At 39.7% G+C, this 18,582-nt stretch overlaps 1 protein-coding gene across 1 annotated transcript; it reads left to right on the forward strand.

Moving 5' to 3' along the window:
* Positions 1–11,583: 11,583 nt before the first annotated feature.
* LOC114301684 (ubiquitin hydrolase) lies at positions 11,584–16,132 on the forward strand. The gene is made up of 4 exons (XM_082870440.1): positions 11,584–12,084; positions 12,270–12,524; positions 14,367–14,648; positions 15,760–16,132. Exons 1-4 carry the CDS (start codon positions 12,079–12,081, stop codon positions 15,811–15,813), a joined length of 597 nt encoding a protein of 198 aa, XP_082726566.1. The 5' UTR covers positions 11,584–12,078; the 3' UTR covers positions 15,814–16,132.
* The last annotated feature ends 2,450 nt before the right edge of the window (positions 16,133–18,582 follow it).

The raw sequence follows: 18,582 nt of genomic DNA on the forward strand, positions 1-18,582 counted from the left end.
TGGGAGACGTTCAATCAGATTGGGGACTGCCCTACCAATCTCGCCATTGCACAGTATAAAAGAGGCCTTCCAGTTGGGAACAGACTGAGGGACTCGATCACCATGACGCCACCCCTCACCATGGAAGCCCTGATGGAAAGAGTGCACCAGCACATCAGGGTAGAAGAGGATGGCGCACGAGCCAAAGCAAAACCTGGTGCGACCGCAGCACCAAAAAAGAAGACCTCAGCAAAGGTCAATACAGTAGATCGTCAGAACCGAAACGGTCGAGGCAGACGAGATAACGGAGAAGACCCGGATAAACGATGGTTAAGAATCCGCACTGCCATAACCATGGTGTTCAAAAAGCCGATATATCGGATTCTGAGCGAAATAAGAGATGAGCCTTTCGTAAAGTGGCCAGCCAAACTGGGAGAAGCCCAGAAGGACTATGACGAAAGATCACGGTGCACCTTCCACAAAGAAAAGGGGCACCGAACTGAGAATTGCACGCCATTGAGACAGCACTTGGAAGAGTTGGTGGCGGCAGGTCACTTGGACAAATACATTGAAGGAGGAACGCAGCCAGCCCCCCAGGATCATAATAACCACCCTAACGGAATGCCAATTGATGCCCCGCCACAAGGCATTATCAATGAGATACATGGAGTTTTTGAACCCGAGCGTGTATGCGAGTTCAGGGGATCAATTAAAAAGGCTGAGCACTTTAGAGAGGTGTTAAGTGCCCAACCTGCCACCAAGAAGGGGAAGACAGAGGCAACACACATCATGTCTTTTTCAGACAAAGACTTAGAACGAATATATTGCCCTCACAATGATGCCCTGGTCGTCACTCTCCGAGTCAAGGATTTTGACGTCAAGCAAATTCTGATTGACCAGGGTAGTTCATGTGAGATCATGTACTATGACACATTCAAACAATTAAAGCTGCAAGACAAAGACTTAGCGCCTGCTGTATCACCCTTAATTGGATTTAACTCTATGCCAGAATGGCCCGTTGACAAAATAATTCTTCCAGTTAGGGCAGGAAGCGTGACGAAACAAGTGGAGTTCTGGGTATTGAAGGTCCCCTCCACTTACAACATCATCCTGGGCAGAACATGGCTGCATGCCATGCGTTCGGTGGCGTCGTCCTACCATCAGGTAATGCGGTTCCCCAACGACACCGGTATAATTGAAGAAGTCTATGGAGATCAAATCATGTCAAAACAGTACTTCGCCACGGTGAATGGCAGCCGCGCTGCCAAAGGGTACGTACATTTGGTAGAAGAACCAGAAAGTAATGAGCTATTCGCAGACGTCGGCAAAGCGGCGGATCAGAAAGCGGTGGAGGACTTGGTAGAGGTAAAAATAGATGAAAAGAACCCGGATAAGTTCTTTTTGCTCGGTTCGTCGTTGTCCAGCACTGAGAGGTTAGAGGTCTTGGAATTTTTAACCTCTAATATCGAAGTGTTCGCCTGGACACCCTACGATATGCCAGGCATAGACCCAAACTTCATCTGTCACCAGCTCAATGTCCACCCATCCGCCAGACCAGTCATTCAGCGCACTCGCAGATCGGCACTTCACCATGTCGAAATAGTGGCAGAAGAAGTTGGTAACTTGCTGGAGGCAGGAGCAATTAGAGAAGTGCACTACCCAAAATGGATCTCCAACACAGTCGTAGTGCCAAAGAAAAATGGCAAATGGCGAGTCTGCATCGACTACAAAACAGTCAACAAGGCGTGCCCAAATGACAGCTTTCCACTACCGCGGATAGATCAACTAGTGGACCTAACGGCGGGGCACAACCGACTTAGCTTTCTGGATGCATACAGAGGCTATCACCAAATCGCCATGCATGAACCAGACCAAGAAGTCACATCTTTTACAACTCCAAGAGGACTATACTGTTACAAGGTTATGCCCTTTGGCCTAAAAAACGCAGGGGCAACATTTCAACGGATGGTCACCAAGATGTTCAAACCATTGTTAGGCAGAACAATGGAAGCTTACATCGACGACATGGTGGTCAAAAGCAAGGATGAGAATGACCATCTTAAGGACCTAGGCGAGATGTTTGAGATCCTGACGAAGCACAAGTTGCGCCTCAACGCATCCAAGTGCGCATTCGGAGTAGGATCTGGCAAATTCCTGGGCTTCCTTGTGACCAACCGAGGTATAGAAGCAGACCCCTCCCAGATCAAGGCAATCCAGGATTTGGAAAGACCAAACTCAGTAAAAGAAGTGCAGCATCTCACCAGCATGGCGGCTGCACTCAACCGGTTCATAAGCAGGTCGTCAGATAGACTACGACCATTTTTCCTTGCCTTAAAGGCCAAGTTTGAGTGGGACGAAGAATGCGACCAAGCTCTGGAAAGCTTGAAGGAGTATATGTCTTCCCCACCACGACTTGTTACCCCAGTACCTGGTGAAGAACTCTTCATGTACCTAGCAGTCTCTCAGCACGCAGTTAGCGCAGTGTTGGTTCGTGCAGAAGGAATTCAACACTTGCCCATCTATTATGTCAGCAAGACATTGCTGGGAGCCGAAACAAGGTATTTGCCACTGAAAAAACTGGCATTTGCCTTGATGATGGCCTCTAGGAAATTGGCGCACTACTTTCATGCCCACACCATAGTCGTCCTCACAGCTTTCCCACTAAAAGCTTTGTTTGAAAGGGTGAACTTTTCTGGACGAATTTTGAAGTGGGCAGTAGAGTTGGGACAATTCGACATCAAGTTCCAACCCAAGACCGCAATAAAAGCCCAATCTTTAGCAGACTTTGTTGCAGAGTTTACTCCTGGAAGTCATCATATCTGCCCAGTCGACCTAACTGACACAACTGAACTAGGGACGGAAGTTGACGCTGGAATAGCGCAACCCCTAGTGGAAGGTACTCAGTCAAACTCCAAGGCAGACCAGACTAAGGACAACAAGGAAGAAACGAACCAAGGCTCACCAACAGTACAATCAGATAGCGAGGGGCAGGCAGCAAGCATGGACCTTGAAGAAAACACCACTCTTGACCCCACGACATCATCTGACCCTTCCACTTGCTGGAAGTTGTTCGTTGGAGAGATGTGGAAGCTCTTTGTGGATGGAGCATCCAACCGGCATGGTGCAGGACTTGGCATAGTCCTCATCTCTCCAGACGGCCTGGTTATAGAGCAAGCAATCAACCTTGGCTTCCCAGCATCCAACAATGAAGCCGAGTATGAAGCGCTTCTCGCAAGACTCAAATCAGCATACTACATAAAGGCCACCGAACTAATGGTATACAGCGACTCTCTGCTGGTGGTAAACCAAATTTCTGGCGACTATGAAGCAAAGGATGACAGAATGGCCAAGTACCAAGAACTGGTCAGAACAGAGATCAAGAAGTTTGATGTAGTAAGGATAGAACAAATTGGCAGAGAGGAAAACAGCAGAGCAGACGAACTAGCAGGCTTTGCCTCAATGGCAGATGCATCCATCCCTCATTCATTGCTCATCGACTACTTACTAAGACCAAGCATAGAAGACCCCGAAGCAGAAGAGGTATGTTGTGCAGAATTAGGCCCCTCTTGGATGGATCCCATCATCTTGTTCCTAAAAGACGACATCCTACCAGAAGAGAAAAAAGAAGCCAACAGAATAAGAGCGAAGTCGTAGCGATTTTGGCTATCTCCATCTTTGGCATTATACAAGAAGTCATTCTTAGGGCCTTACCTAAAGTGCGTTCATCCCAGCAAAGTGGAAGCATTCTTGTTCGAAATACACGAAGGGGTGTGCGGAAGCCATCAAGGGGGAAGATCGCTAACTTATAGAGCCATTTTGCAAGGATATTGGTGGCCATATATGCAGGCAGACTCAGAGAAATATGTGAAGAGGTGTGAGAAATGCCAAAAATTCGCGCACCAAACACATCAACCAGCAAGAGAACTCCTACCATTAACTAGCCCATGGCCTTTCGCAATGTGGGGCTTGGACATAGTAGGACCACTTCCAACAGCACCCGGCAACAGGAAGTTCTTTCTCGCAGCAACAGACTACTTCACAAAGTGGGTGGAAGCAGAAGCATTGGCGTCAATCAAAGAAAAAGATGTGAAGAAATTTGTTTGGCAGAATATCATCACTCGATTTGGCATATCAAAAGCCCTAATCTCTGACAATGGTACTCAGTTCGACGGCAGAATCTTCAGAAGCTTTTGTAAGGAATACAAGATAGAGTTCTACAATTCTACACCGGCATATCCTCAAGCAAATGGGCAAGCAGAAGCATCAAATAAAGTCGTCTTGGATGGACTAAAGAAAAGGCTAGAGAAGGCAAAAGGCAAGTGGGCAGATGAACTTCCTCATGTTTTATGGGCTTACCGCACCACACCTCGGCGATCAACTGGAGAAACACCATTCTCCTTAGCCTACGGAATGGAGGCAGTAATCCCACTAGAAGTTGGCCTCCCCACAATTCGAAGCGAAAATTTTGATCCAGACTTGAATGGAGAAGCCATAGCATTGGAACTCGACCTTGCAGAAGAAAGACGAGAAAGAGCACTGGTTCACATTGCCTCATACCAACGAGAATTAATCAGAAAATACAACAAGACAGTGCATCCAAGACAATTCAAGATCGACGATTGGGTACTGCGCAAAGTGATGGGAAACACCTTGATCCCAGGAGATGGCAAGTTAAGACCAAACTGGGAAGGTCCTTACAAGGTGGTTGGGATAGCAGGCAAAGGGGCATACCACCTAGAAGACAAGGACGGCAAAGCAATCCCTAGGCCATGGAACACGACCAATCTCAAGTTATTTTACTTTTAGCTTTTCTTTTTCAAACATGTGTAATTTTTTCTTTCTTCAATAAAACAAGCAATTCTTTTTCAGCATGAATTGTTCTTTGTAAAAGTTAGCTTTAGTAAAGATAGAAATATTGTAAACATTGTTCTAAGTTAGCTGGAAAAAACTAACTTAGAGGTTGGCTGGAATAAACCAACACCCTTCCTAAGCCCAGGATAAGGATCCAGGCCGTAGGACGTTTGGTCGGAATAACCAAACATTGTTCTTTAGAGGTTGGCTGGATTAAACCAACTCTTTGTACTCTTCAGTCGAAGTATGGATATGGCTGAAGAGTGGTTGGCTGGATTAAACCAACTCTTCGTACTCTTCAGCCGAAGTATGAGCATGGCTGAAGAGTGGTTGGCTGGATTAAACCAACTCTTTGTACTCTTCAGCCGAAGTATGGATATGGCTGAAGAGTGGTTGGCTGGATTAAACCAACTCTTTGTACTCTTCCGCCGAAGTATGGATATGGCTGAAGAGTGGTTGGCTAGATTAAACCAACTCTTCGTACTCTTCAGCCGATGTATGGGCATGGCTGAAAAGTGGTTGGCTGGATTAAACCAACTCTTTGTACTCTTCAGCCGAAGTATGGATATGGCTGAAGAGCGGTTGGCTGGATTAAACCAACTCTTCGTACTCTTTAGCCGAAGTATGGGCATGGCTGAAGAGTGGCTGGCTGGATTAAATCAACTCTTTGTACTCTTCAGCTGAAGTATGGGCATGGCTGAAGAGTGGTTGGCTATATTAAACCAACTCTTTGTACTCTTCAGCCGAAGTATGGGTATGGCTGAAGAGTGGTTGGCTGGATTAAACCAACTCTTTGTACTCTTCAGTCGAAGTATGGGTATGGCTGAAGAGTGGTTGGCTGGATTAAACCAACTCTTTGTACTCTTCAGCCGAAGTATGGGCATGGCTGAAGAGTGGTTGGCTGGATTAAACCAACTCTTAGTACTCTTCAGCCGAAGCATGGGAATGGCCAAAGAATGGTTGGCTGGAATAAAACCAACTCTGAGTACTCCTCAGCCGAAGTAATTATTTTGGCTAGGGAGTGGTTGGCTGGTAAACATAGTTAGTTTAAACCATTTAAAACCGGAATAGCAGTTGGAATAATAGAAGACATTACAAGTGCAAGCATACAAATCAAAACCGGAATAAAAGTTCAAACAAAATCTTCATTCATTGAAAAACAAGTACAGAGGGGCATAGCCCGGTTACAAAGACAAAAAGTATCAAAAAAGAGAAAAAGTGCAAAATCAAGAAAAAAGGTCTTCAATTTCGGCGTCAAAGGCAACATCGGTGAAGACCAGTTTCAGGCGGAAGGTCGTTTTCAGTCGCAAGAGTGGTTTCAGTCGGAACCACGGCTTCACCTGGTTGATCAATAGTTAGATCTTCCACCATGGGCTCCGACCGAACTGCCTGATCTACATGCACAACCGGAGTATCCTCAGGGGCAGAGTCTTCATCAGAGTCTGAGCCCTCAAGAAACTGCTGTTGCATGGCATTTGCATATTCCATGAGGGAGTTCGGTATAAAGTAGGCTGGAGGGTTGAAAACCTCGGTCTGTGGATCATGACCGAGTTTCTCAACGGCTCCCCTCCAGCCGCACTTAAAGAACAAATCCTTGGCAGCCTCACACTGTTTGACATATATATCCTCTGCCTTCTTAAAACCTTTCTTTTCGGCCTCTTTTGAGCTCTCCTTCGCCTGGGATATTTCGGCATCTTTCTTCTTTTCAAGCTTTACCAGCTCGCGCAGGTACTTGTCCTTCAGAGCAATGGCAGCCTTCTGCTTTTCGGCCTCGGCCGAACTAACCAGTCCGGTCAGTCTGCCGATCTCACCTTGTAGCTCAGCCATTTGTTTTCTGGCTTCTTCTAGCTCGGCCACCTTCGCTTCGGCTTCCGCCACGGCTTGCCCTGTTGTCTTCCTGAGCTCTAGGACTTTCTTGTAAGTAATGTTGTTTTTCTGTAAGGCCTGACAAAACGAAGACTTCCCTTGAGCCGAAGTGAAAGTTCGAAAAATTAGACAGAAAAACGGACAGAGCTACTTACCAAAATCATGGACTTTGACGAAGACCGGATGGACTTCAATTCGGTGTTTAGTTGCTTTTGGTGGTGCTCCATATCTTTGGGGAGGCACACACTCTTGGCCAGGTTGAAGGCCAATTGATGATCTTTGTTAGCAACAACCGAATCAGAATCTTGGATATCTCGGTCATTGAAGGTTAGCTTCGGTGCCCAGATGGTGGTAGTTCGGTTGGTAGGCTCGGGTTGGGGGCTCGGTGGCAGGCTCAGTGGAAGAGCAGCTTCGTCTTCATCAACCAAGTTTTGTTCGGTTTCGGCAGTCCGGGCGCACTTGGTTCGGCGGGATGAGGACGGTTGTTGTGTAGGAAGGGCCACCACCGCTTCTTTGGTTTGATATGATGGTGGTACTTCGGCCCTGGTTGTTTCGGTCAGAAGGGCCCTGACTCTGCTTTTCTTTGCCATCTCTTCTTCAGCGGTTAGTGGGACAAGTTTGATTTCGGGTAAGGTTGGGTCCGGTTCTGGTGCGTCTTCAAGAAGGAAATCGGTCACTCTGACTTTTCGGCGACCGCTATATCTATAGGTCAGCTCAAAGTTTAGAAGCTTAGCCCAACTCCTTTCTTTAAAACGTAATGCGGCTCGGAGTGTGTCCAGATTTGGGTAACTATACAGGGAAGCAAAATGAGCTGAGTCTGCAAAAAGGATGCAACTGTTAGATCGGTTATGACGTCTGAAACCAAAGTAAAAGAAAAACATGCATAAAACCGAAGTAACTATACCAGGTTCTCCTTTCTTCCAGTTTATACTTCGGCTTGGGATTTGGGCTTGCTGATCTTCAAAATTTCCTGATACCCAGAAAAAGTCATCATCATTTACATCTTTATCCGGCGTATCTTTTATTATCTTTTCTCTACGACGGCGTATCCTAAGGTAATAAACCCAGCCATCGTCTTTGGAACCTATGGAGTACTGGTGGAAGATTTCGGCTAGACTGAGGTTCAGGCCTGCTTGGCGGTTTAGTTCGGCTATACCCATTATTATCCGGTATGTATTGGTGGATAGCTGGGTTGGGCATAGTCTGGTTTGCCTAAGAAACTCACAAATCAAAGGCTGGACAGGAAACCTTAGTCCGGTCTCTATTATTGAAAGCAGGGTAAAATGTACAAAGTCTGCTTCGCCCCATGGTATGATATCCTGCTTGGCTAAGGTAAGGTGTACATCGTCTGGAATACCATAATCCCTTTGGAATTCGGCCATGCCACCAGGGGTTTCTACCAAAAACCTATACTTACCCATTTGTTGTATAATTTATGAATAAGTTATATCGGTGCAAAAATTGTGCTCAGTAGCACGGTTAAGCGCACGAAGAAGTGCCTGGACAACCTAAGTCTGCAAAGTAGAAAACAAAGGGGTTAAGCACAGACCATAGGACCGTGCTACAAATTAAAAGCAATGTAGAAGAGCCCTACTTCGGTTTTGTGGATAGGTTCTATCTTGGTTCGGCAAAAATTCTTGGTAGCTCGGTTTGAGCAGGGTTTTTATTAGCCAGACCATGGCAAGCATCTCAGCATACTTGCTTTGGAAACGACTTTGTTAGACCGGTTCGTCATCTAGGGGCAGCTTTCGGAGTTCGGTCTAAAAAACTAAGAAAGCTAGCTTAGCCCCAAAGGCCTAAATCGGTTGAACTACGAGTTTTGTTACTTCAGTTGAGCCTCTAGGGGCAGCTTTCTGAGTTTGGCTTAGAAGCTAAGAAAGCTGGCTTAGCCCCAAAGGCTTAGCTCGGTTGAAGACCGAGGTTCATAGTTTAATGTCTTCAAACTTCGTTCGGTGATCTTATTTCGGCTATGGTGAATCGGAAGTCGGTTATTTTCTGAAGCTGCTGTTATTTCTACAATTTTTAGTTCGGTTATTTTCTGTATTGATCTACCTATATAGCACAAAACAGTATCCTAGTTCGGTTGGGACAAGTTTTTGGATCAAAGACTAGTCTTCTACAGGATATTACATACACGCACGAGTTCAGTAAAGTTTTTCCAGTAAAATACAGAAGCAAAGCAGAAAATAGACTAATATGTTTCGCAAAAACATGGAAAGCAAAATACGAAAACAAACAAAGCAAGAAGGTTAGATTTGCTTACCAGAGTAAAAAGGAAGAAGCTAGAAGATGGAAGCAATGGCAGCAATGAAGGGCACGAACACAGCAAGCTCAAACTCAGGGCTCAGGAACAAGGGAGAGAAGAAATAGGAATAAAGTAAATGATTAAAAAATGAAAGGGTTGTTTTGTGTAAAGGATGAAAGGCAAAAGGGCGGGACTGTTCAAAAATTTCGTAGTACGAGGGCGGCATGACAGTTGCCCCAGCTTATCGAGCCCACCACGTGTCTTTGGAAAGGGAAGCGTTACAGTCGTGATTGAAGAGACGTTTTGACCGGACAAAACAGAGCCCGGAGTAAAATTAGCTCGGCTTAAAAGGCTTAGGAGTTTTTAGCTCGGCTGGAAAAACTTAAAAACTCCAGCTTGGCTAGTAGACTGGTAATCCCAATCATGCTGTGCAGATGAAATTAAGGGGCAATTGAGAGGGTAATTTTTGGTGAAAATTGGGCCGAGCTGTGAGATGACTTTGTGGCCCAAAATACGAAGGACTGTGTAAAAAAGGCCGTAATATTACTCCGGCCCAAGAAAGGTAAAGTTACTCCGGCCCAAGAGATAAAGTTACTTCGGTCCAAGATGATGTAAAGTTACTCCGGTCCGGAGGCAACTTGGAGTTAGGCCGGTCTCAGAGTTAGTCCGGTCACGACGTAGTATGGTTAGAACGGTCAAAACCTTGCTACTCGGTAGTTCGGTCTAAACACACCATGGTTGAACAGGAGAGAACCGAGATAAGGAGTGGATGGAGAAAACCGAGCTAAGGATAGTTCGACCTACTCTGTGGCTCGGCATAGCCAGTATTATTTCGGTCATGTGGTAGTTCGGCCATAGTAAAAACCATCCCACTTGGTTTAAGCAGTGGGGAGTGTAAAAGGATAAGCATTATCCTTAGAAGTATGAATCCTTAGAGGACTCTGCATAGAGAAGTAAAAGTCCTACTAGGATTATGCCACTCGAAACCTATAAAAGCTCACAAGCATCACCTTGGAGGAGGTAACATAACACAACATACAATTTTGCTTCCTGAATACATTGAGCTTTGTCTATTTGTCAAGTTTGCTGACTTAGGCATCGGAGAGGTTTCCGGCACACACCCGCCGGCTAGCTCACGTTTGTGTTTTCAGGTGACAAAGCGACGTCGTACAGAGAAGTGTGAACTTAATCAACAAGATTATACGAGGAGAATTATTTCTTCCCCGTACAACAATATATAATACAAAACAAAAATTGCCGTCTAAATAATCTGTGTCTCCATAACACATGTTAAAAGTTTAAAAAATATCAAATATTAGTGCGCATTAGACCAAACATATAATGGGACATAAATGTCTCGTATAAATGAAACCAACCTGTGAAATTCATCCTTATTGTAAATTCAACCGTGCTGGGGACCCTCAGTGGGGGGTGACCCCCAGCACCCCCACTCCACATGGGGCTCTGTGATTGGTAGATAGAAAAAAAAAAAAAAAAAATTTCCAACCAATAAGAAAACACTGGGGTCACTGGGGGTTTGAAAAACTGGGGGTGCCAATCATTTTTGATTGTAAATTATCGGTGTCTTATCTTATATTTGATTTATGTATTTTTAATATTACTATAAAAATATTATTCTTTCTGTCCCAAAATAATAGTTTGTTTTGAGGAATTTAATTTTTTTGATAGTATAATTATTGCACTTTAAAAAAAGTTGATTTTTTAAAATTATCTTTTTAATAGTATTTTTTTTGAAAATATTAATGTCGTCATTGTACTTTTTATATTATTTATTAATTTAAAAGAAGGGCAGAATAAAAAATTTATACTATTTTTTACTTGATTTTTGAAGAGGGACTAATATTTCGGGACAATGAAAAATGAAATAAGGGACTAATATTTTGAGACGGAGGGAGTATACAATTTTCATTACTATGGTGTGTTTGGTTAGGAGATTTGAAGAAATATTTGAAAAAAAAAAAAAAAATTACTTGAAATGTGAATAAAATATACTTATATTTTATTTAATTTTATATAACTTTTCCTTTTATTTTTTTAAATTCCTCCTCAAATTTTCAACCAAATACAACATTATTCAATGTGTTTGGTTTGAGTTTTCTCGATTAAGTTTTTTAAAAACTGAGTTTTTTAGTTTTAGTATTTTTTTGTTTTTAGTGAATATTTTTAAAATTTTAAACACTTTTTAAACTTTTGTAGATGCACTTTATTTAGATGTATCAAAAAAGTAAAAAAATTGTGAGAAAATATTTTAAAAAATTAAAAAATACATAAAATATAAAAAATGTACTGAATTCTTATATTTTTTTATATTTTTGGTATTTAGTAAATTTTTAAAATATTTTTTTTTACAATTTTTTTACTTTTTAGGTGTATTTATGTTAGGTGTGTCTAAAAAGTAAAAAAATTGCTAAAAATATTTAAAAAATTTAATAAAAACAAAAAAATACCGAAAATAAAGAAATAAAATTTTTTAAAAAATATTTTTTTAAAAATAGAACTAAAGAAGCTGATTATTTTTAAATTTCTTAACAAATATTAAAAACAAAATAATAAAAAAATAGTGCATTGGAAATAGTGGTAGTCCCTACCACCTATTTGAGTTGTTGTCTTCCATTCCCACATGCTAATGGTAATATACAAAAAGAGAGAATTCAATTCAAAATGGTTGACAAAAGGGAGCACCTACCAATCTACTCCCCTACTCTGCTACTACATTACAATTTACAATTCTCTTCCTCCAACTTTACTGTTTGTTTCCACTTTCTATGTCCTCCATAAAAAATGGCCAATCTCCCTCTTTATTCTCTCTTGCTGACTACAGTTCTTTTCCTCCCTCTTTTCTATTTTTGAATTTTTTATTTTCTAGGCATCTTATATGTTTTAATTTTCATAATTATAAAAATATATTAATATCATATAGAAGATGGGGAGGATCTTATAGGAGTTTCTCAATCTATATGCTTTTTCGTCTCATTAAGCACTCATCAAATCCCCATTATTCCCAAACCAAACAACCAAATTAGACACCAAACTTTTTCTGATACACTTTTTTCTTCCTCCTTAATATTCTTCGTAACTTGGGGTTCTTCTCTGCTCAGCTTTGCTGCCTCAAAACAATGAATGTAAGTTTCTTCATTGTTTCATCTCTCTCTCTCTCTCTCTCTCTCTCTCTCTCTCTATATATATATATATATATATATATGCTCGAGAAATTAATTGGCTCTGTATTTTTTAATTTTTTTATTGGCGGAAGTTAATTTTTTTTAAATCAGCTCTTGATTAATCAAGGAAATATTCGTATGTATAGGAGCAATATTGGAAGAAGAGTGGTCAAATACCGGTGTTTGGAAACTGGGAAAACGCGAATGAGCTGCCAATCACGCAGTACTTCGAGTGCGCGAGGCAGGCGGTCTCCGGGGGATTGCTTCGCTACAGCAATTCCTCCTCCGGGGAATGCCATTGCCATCCCTATGTCTCCGCCGGCGGGGGTGATCAGCTCCGCGCCATTGATTTCAAGAAATATCCTCTTCCGACCACCGGCCTTCCACCTCCTCCTCCAAAGGTCTGTCTGTCCCTTCTTTTATTTTATTTTATTTTGTAGTATACTATATTTTTTCAGCAATGATTGAGGGTCACAATTTTTGTGGCTCAAATGGTTTGAGATTGTTAAAACGACGTCGTTTTGAGTACAAAACAACTTCAAAATTGTCAAAACGACGTCGTTTTAACAATTTTGAGCCATTTAAGTCACAAAAATTGTGACCCTCAAATATTTTTCATATTTTTTACATAAAAAAGAACAATGAAATGAAATGGTTCATGTTTGATTAAAATGAAACTAGCGTATCACGGATTGTGTTTATAATTATATATGTACGTGAATTGTGATTTTTAATTTTTTTTTAAATGCCGTTTTTTTTTTTAATTTTTTATATTATATTAAAGTTTAATATTTTAATAATAATTATATGTGTTAAACTTTTCAAAGAATTAAATATTTTTTTTTATATTATATTAAAGTTTAATATTTTGATAATAATCATACGTGTTAGACTTTTTAAGAAATTTTTTTTATGCTTGTTCTTGATGCATTAAAGTATTATTATGATGGATAATAATCATATGTGTTGAGAATTTTCAAGAAATTCATATGTGTTGGATTTTAAATTTTTTTAAAAAAAATTTGTTCTTAATGTATTAAAGTGTTATTATAAGGGTAAGACTTAGGGATTGAGAGAAGTTGATAAATGTTAAATTTTTTTTTTAAAATCAAAAAATTAAAAAATTTAAATTAAGAGATTGGAGCTCTTACAAAATTTGGGGTTAAAAATTCCTTTTTTATTTAATATATAGTATAGAATGCAGTTGCACAAACTCCCAATGAAATGAAAAGCTTAATAATTATATATTTTTTTTCTTGTATAATACACAAATTATTAGATAATGAAATTTCTCTATAGAAAAAAATATTTTACACCTTTAAAAACTCACATTGGTGTGGGATTTACACGGATCTCATGTGAATTCTACGTGAATTCCACGTTTATGTATAATATTTGATAAAAATTTTAATAAAAATTTTAGAATCACTAGACACTTCGATCATATAGTGTCAAAACTACTTATCACATGGTGAATTTGTGGATTCGCTACAGTGTGTCCTTTTTCAAGAAAGATAAAAACAGAAACTCTTTTTATTGGTTTTGTTTGGGAAAATTACAAAACCAACCCTCCAAGTTAGATGTTTGTAATTTCAAATCACAAGTAATCATACATCCAATTTTTAAGGGAAAATTATCAACCATTGGTAGTTTCAAAATTTTATTACACATTTATAAATAAAAAAAATATATATTTTTAATTATTTATATTTATAAAATTTATCACATATTTATAATTATTTTTCAAAACTATTCGAAATTTTCCCTTTAAAAAAAAGAACTTATAAGTAGCTTAAAAGTATGTTCTCGTTACTTTGACTTTAAGGGATTATTTGAGATATTCTAAATAAGTGCACTTTTTGACTTTTTATGAAATATGGATTGAGTTTGATGTGATGTGGTAGAGAGGTAATGTGACTTAAATAAGATGATGTGACTTAAATAGGATAGTGACTTTTTGACTTTTTAACTTTTTTAATATATGCCAAACAAGACCTAAATCTTTTTAGTCTTGACTTTCTAGACCATTTGTCTTTTAAGTCACAAATAAAAACATTTTTGTAACTTGACAATACATAATGCTAACATCAAATGTTTTCAATAACCAATCCTAACAATCGTAATTTGACTTCAAACTTTTTTTTTTTAATTTTGAAATTTGAATGAGATTTTTTTTTTCTTTTAATTTTTTTTTAAATGTACAGTGTTTTTTTTTTGTTTTTTGTTTTTGGGGTTAAATACAGAAGAAGACGAGGGTAATAAATAAAAGGTGCCCGCAAGTGAAGGAGGAGAAAAACCAAGTAAAGAAGGTGGTATTATGTGCCGTGCCGGAACCGCCGAGAAAACCGCATACGTCCCAAATGGTACAACCCCCCAAGCATTCCACCACCACTAAAATCACCACCTCCACCACAATTCATAATCGTCGGCAACCTCCGACTGCCACCGCAACTGCCACCACAGTGAAAGCAGTAGATGAAGATCTTTACAAAATTCCACCCGAGCTCCTCCACAAAACCAAGCGGGTAAGTCCAAATTTCAAACAGTGATTCCAAATACATTTTTAAAATAAGGATAAGTTAGGTTCCTAGTCTCTAATTTTATTTGTCTTGTCGATTTAATTGTTATAATTTTAATAGTATCAATTTTATCTTCGAATTTGTTAAATTATTTCAATTCAATCTAATTTATAATGTTGTTGCCGAAATTGAATTAAAATAAAAAAATAATAATAATTCATGCACTCTCTCCAATTTGAAATAGTTTATTCTCTTTTGAGCATATTTCTATTTAATTTCTTAACAAATGTTAACAATTGGATTTTATTGACACAATATAAAAAATTAAAGGGCAAAATTGATACAATTAAATCTCTAAGGACCAAATTGACACAATGAACAAAATAAGTAGACCATACATTTTAGTATAAAAGATATGATAACATAATTTTTTCATCCATGTAGACCATATTTGTTTGGGTGGACTGGATTAGGTTATATTAGTATTCCTATAACTAATAGTCCTAGGATTACAAATCTTTTTAGATTGTGTATTATATCTTGTATTTGGATTGAGTTAGGATTATAAAGAGGGATTAGCAAAATATTATCCAATCTGATGTTTGTTTAAGGGGATTAGAATGGATAGGACATGATATGACAGGATATGGGACATCCAATATATTGATCATTATATCTCTATTAAGGTCATTTGATAAATTAGTCTAGACTTTGACTTAGTCTCCTAATTTTTATCCCACCCTTATGTGGGATTGAATAGTCTATCATATGTGAGATACTATATCCGGATGGGTTGTTAATTCGTACTTTAATTTTTTAACCAAATATTGGATTAATAATTTTATTAAACTATTAGTTTAATCCCAAACACATGTCTACTTGCACAAATATGGCCGTAATGTAACTAACGAATTATCGATTGATATGGGATTAAATACTATATGAATTAAAAGCCTAATGTAATTCTATCAAATTCTTAAGACTTTTTATATATTTTTTAAATTCAAATATTAAGAAACGTGTAATTTACTTAGTACTTTTTTATTTTTTTGTCACCAAAATATGGGAACGTTACATTTTGATTCTTTTTGGTTGACATATTTATATTGTGATGCAGAAGAAAAGGATGGGACTTTTTTCAAGATGCTTAGTGCCATCTTGCATGGTGTAAATTTGAACTCTAATAAAGAGTGACAAAAATTACATGGTACTACTCTGTGGAGATGCATTGCCTTGCAGCTATATATATATGCAGTTTTGAAGGCTTATCAGTAATGGTGAAAATTACATCAGGGAGCGATCAAGCATTTAAGAGTAGCATGAAGAAATCTGCTTCTTCAATGGCCTCCCAATCGACCTCTGTTGACCAAAGAGCAATCCACAAAGGACATTGAATGGATTGAGCCCTCTGTTGTTTTGTTATGTAAAGAATTAGATGGCACCATGTTGTTCTGTGAAAGAATGTTTGGAGTCAAAGAACTTGTTCAAAAGTAAATCATCTTCGTATTGTGTGTGTTTGTTTTAGCATAATTAACTACCTCCAATCTGTACGAAATTATTTATTAAAGTAGCGAGTGTATTTAAAAATAAAATAACAACTAATAAAATTCTTAAAATAATTTCAAAATGTAAATTATTTTTGAAACCCAAAAAAGAATTATTTTCAAAAACTAAGTAAGAAAAGAAATTTCTTATTCAAGTATAAAATTAGAACAAGAACACACACTGTAAATTAATTTAAATAAATGAAATTTATAGATTATTAAAGAATTAAAATGCAGAAGTAACGGAAAATCGAGGAGTGTGTTGGACACGTTTTCTTTAAGATTGTTACGTCCTCGCTATGGTGCTCGAGAACAGATGACGCCGACCTCTCCGGATGCAACGATTATATCCCAAAATTGTAGTATTACAAATCTGGGTTTGACGAATAGACTGTGTTGTAATCTCTCTTACAAGAAAAACAGAAGAACAATGTATAGAAGAGTATGTACTGAAGAAGAGGTGAAAAACGAATGATTGAATTGCTTGAAGAATGTCTGAATTTATAGGCAAGATGGTGATTGTTCGAATGGGTTTGAAACTCCCCGAATAGGTGTGAATCTGAAAACTACCGGAGTGAAGAGAGGTGATCGGAGAAGGAAAGGATGCCATTGTTTGGGTTTGAATTCGAAAGTTTCCCACAAAAATTTGAATTTGAATTCTGAATTCTGAATTTTCCTGCAAAGGTTTTTGAAAAAATTACCGACCCACACGATGCACTTGTGCTCAACAATAGCAGCGCTGCATGTGATAGATTTTGGGTCAAATCTATTTTTGTCCATAACTCTCCTCTTTAAAAAACTTGGGTACCCCTTGGGGCCCATTTCAAGTATGCCAATCTAGAGTTTGTTTATATAATATAAACTATTTCTTTGTTTCAATGCGGAACAAGCCATTTAATGAGCAAACCCACATTGTCTCTTCAACTTCTATGTTCACGAACTTGAAAATGACATCAACTTCCCATTTACTTTGAAATATTTTGGACAAACTATTGTCAAGGCATAATTCAACATGCGGCAAAGAACAAGTCACCATTTAGACCCACCTCAAATAATGCATGAGTCTCGCTTCAATTTGGGCTCAAAATGGCCCAAAAATAAGCTCAGAACTCAAATTTTTCCAACACAATCATCAACCGCAAATTGTTTGGTTTGTAGACACTCTTTTATTATTTACTTTTTTCAGTGAGAGATATCATATATGTGTTTTTGGTTGTGTTTTTGTTTTTAAAAATTAAAAACAAAAGCATTGTAAAGTTCAATAATGCCTATCATTTTTTATTTTTGTGATTTGAATAGGGATTTGTGAAGGGAAAAAAACAAGAAGATAAATATAAGGTGCCGTTTGGTAACACTTATGTTTTCAGTTTTTTGTTTATATTTACAAAAATTTAAAAAATTCAAATAAAAACTTGTTTGGTAAAATTTTTGATTTATAAATCAGTGGTCTCAGTTTATAAATTTGGCCAAAAAATGAAAACACAAAAAATGTGTTTCCGTTTTGAGTTTTGAGTTTTTTTTTTTTTTTTTTATCACCCAACACTAGCCACCACCCGCCACCATTTTCCACCACCGTCTTCCGACACCACCACCCACCACCCATCCCCACCACCACCTGCCACCACCACTCACCACCCACCTGCCACCACCAGCCACCACCCGCCACCACCACCCACCTACCACCCACTCGCCATCACCACCCACCCCTCACTGCCGACGCCACCACCACCACCCGCCATCCACTTGCCACCACTACCCACCACCTGCCACTACCACCGCCACAACCACCCACTCGCTACCACCTACCACCTATCACCTGCTACCGTCACCCACCCACCCACTCGCCACCACTCGCCATCCGCCACCCACCTGCCACCACCACCACCTACTTGCTACCACCCACCACTCGCCACCATCACCCACCCACCACCACCCACTCGCCATCCGCCACCTACCTGCCACCACCACCCGCCACTACCACCATCACCACCCATTCGCTACCACCCACTACCCGCCACCGTCACCCACCCACCCACCCATCCACCACCACCCGCCATCTACCAGCCACCACCACCCACCTGCTATCCGCCACTCACTTGCCACCACCACCAACCACTCGTCACCACCACCACCACTCACTCGCTACCACCCACCACCCGCCACCGTCACCCACCCACCAGCACCACCCGCTCGCTACCACCCCCCACCACCCGCCATCCACCACCCACCTGCCACCACCACCACCACCACACCCACCCGCCACTACCCACCACCACCAGCTGCCCACCACCCACCGTCACCACTTTCCACCACCGTCTTCCGCCGCCACTTGCCATTTCTCACTCTTTTTTATATTTTAAATTTTTTAAAAATATTTTGTCAATTACCAAACGTGT

Source organism: Camellia sinensis, chromosome 1 (genome assembly GCF_055761805.1).
Source record: "Camellia sinensis isolate YWXY chromosome 1, ASM5576180v1, whole genome shotgun sequence".
Classification (NCBI taxonomy): domain Eukaryota; kingdom Viridiplantae; phylum Streptophyta; class Magnoliopsida; order Ericales; family Theaceae; genus Camellia; species Camellia sinensis.

Bases quoted from the DNA above. Each gene is read 5' to 3' on its own strand.
- LOC114301684 (XM_082870440.1), top strand. The intron at 12,525-14,366 runs GTCTGTCTGTCC...GGTTAAATACAG, and splicing joins TTCCACCTCCTCCTCCAAAG to AAGAAGACGAGGGTAATAAA. The intron at 14,649-15,759 runs GTAAGTCCAAAT...ATTGTGATGCAG, and splicing joins TCCTCCACAAAACCAAGCGG to AAGAAAAGGATGGGACTTTT.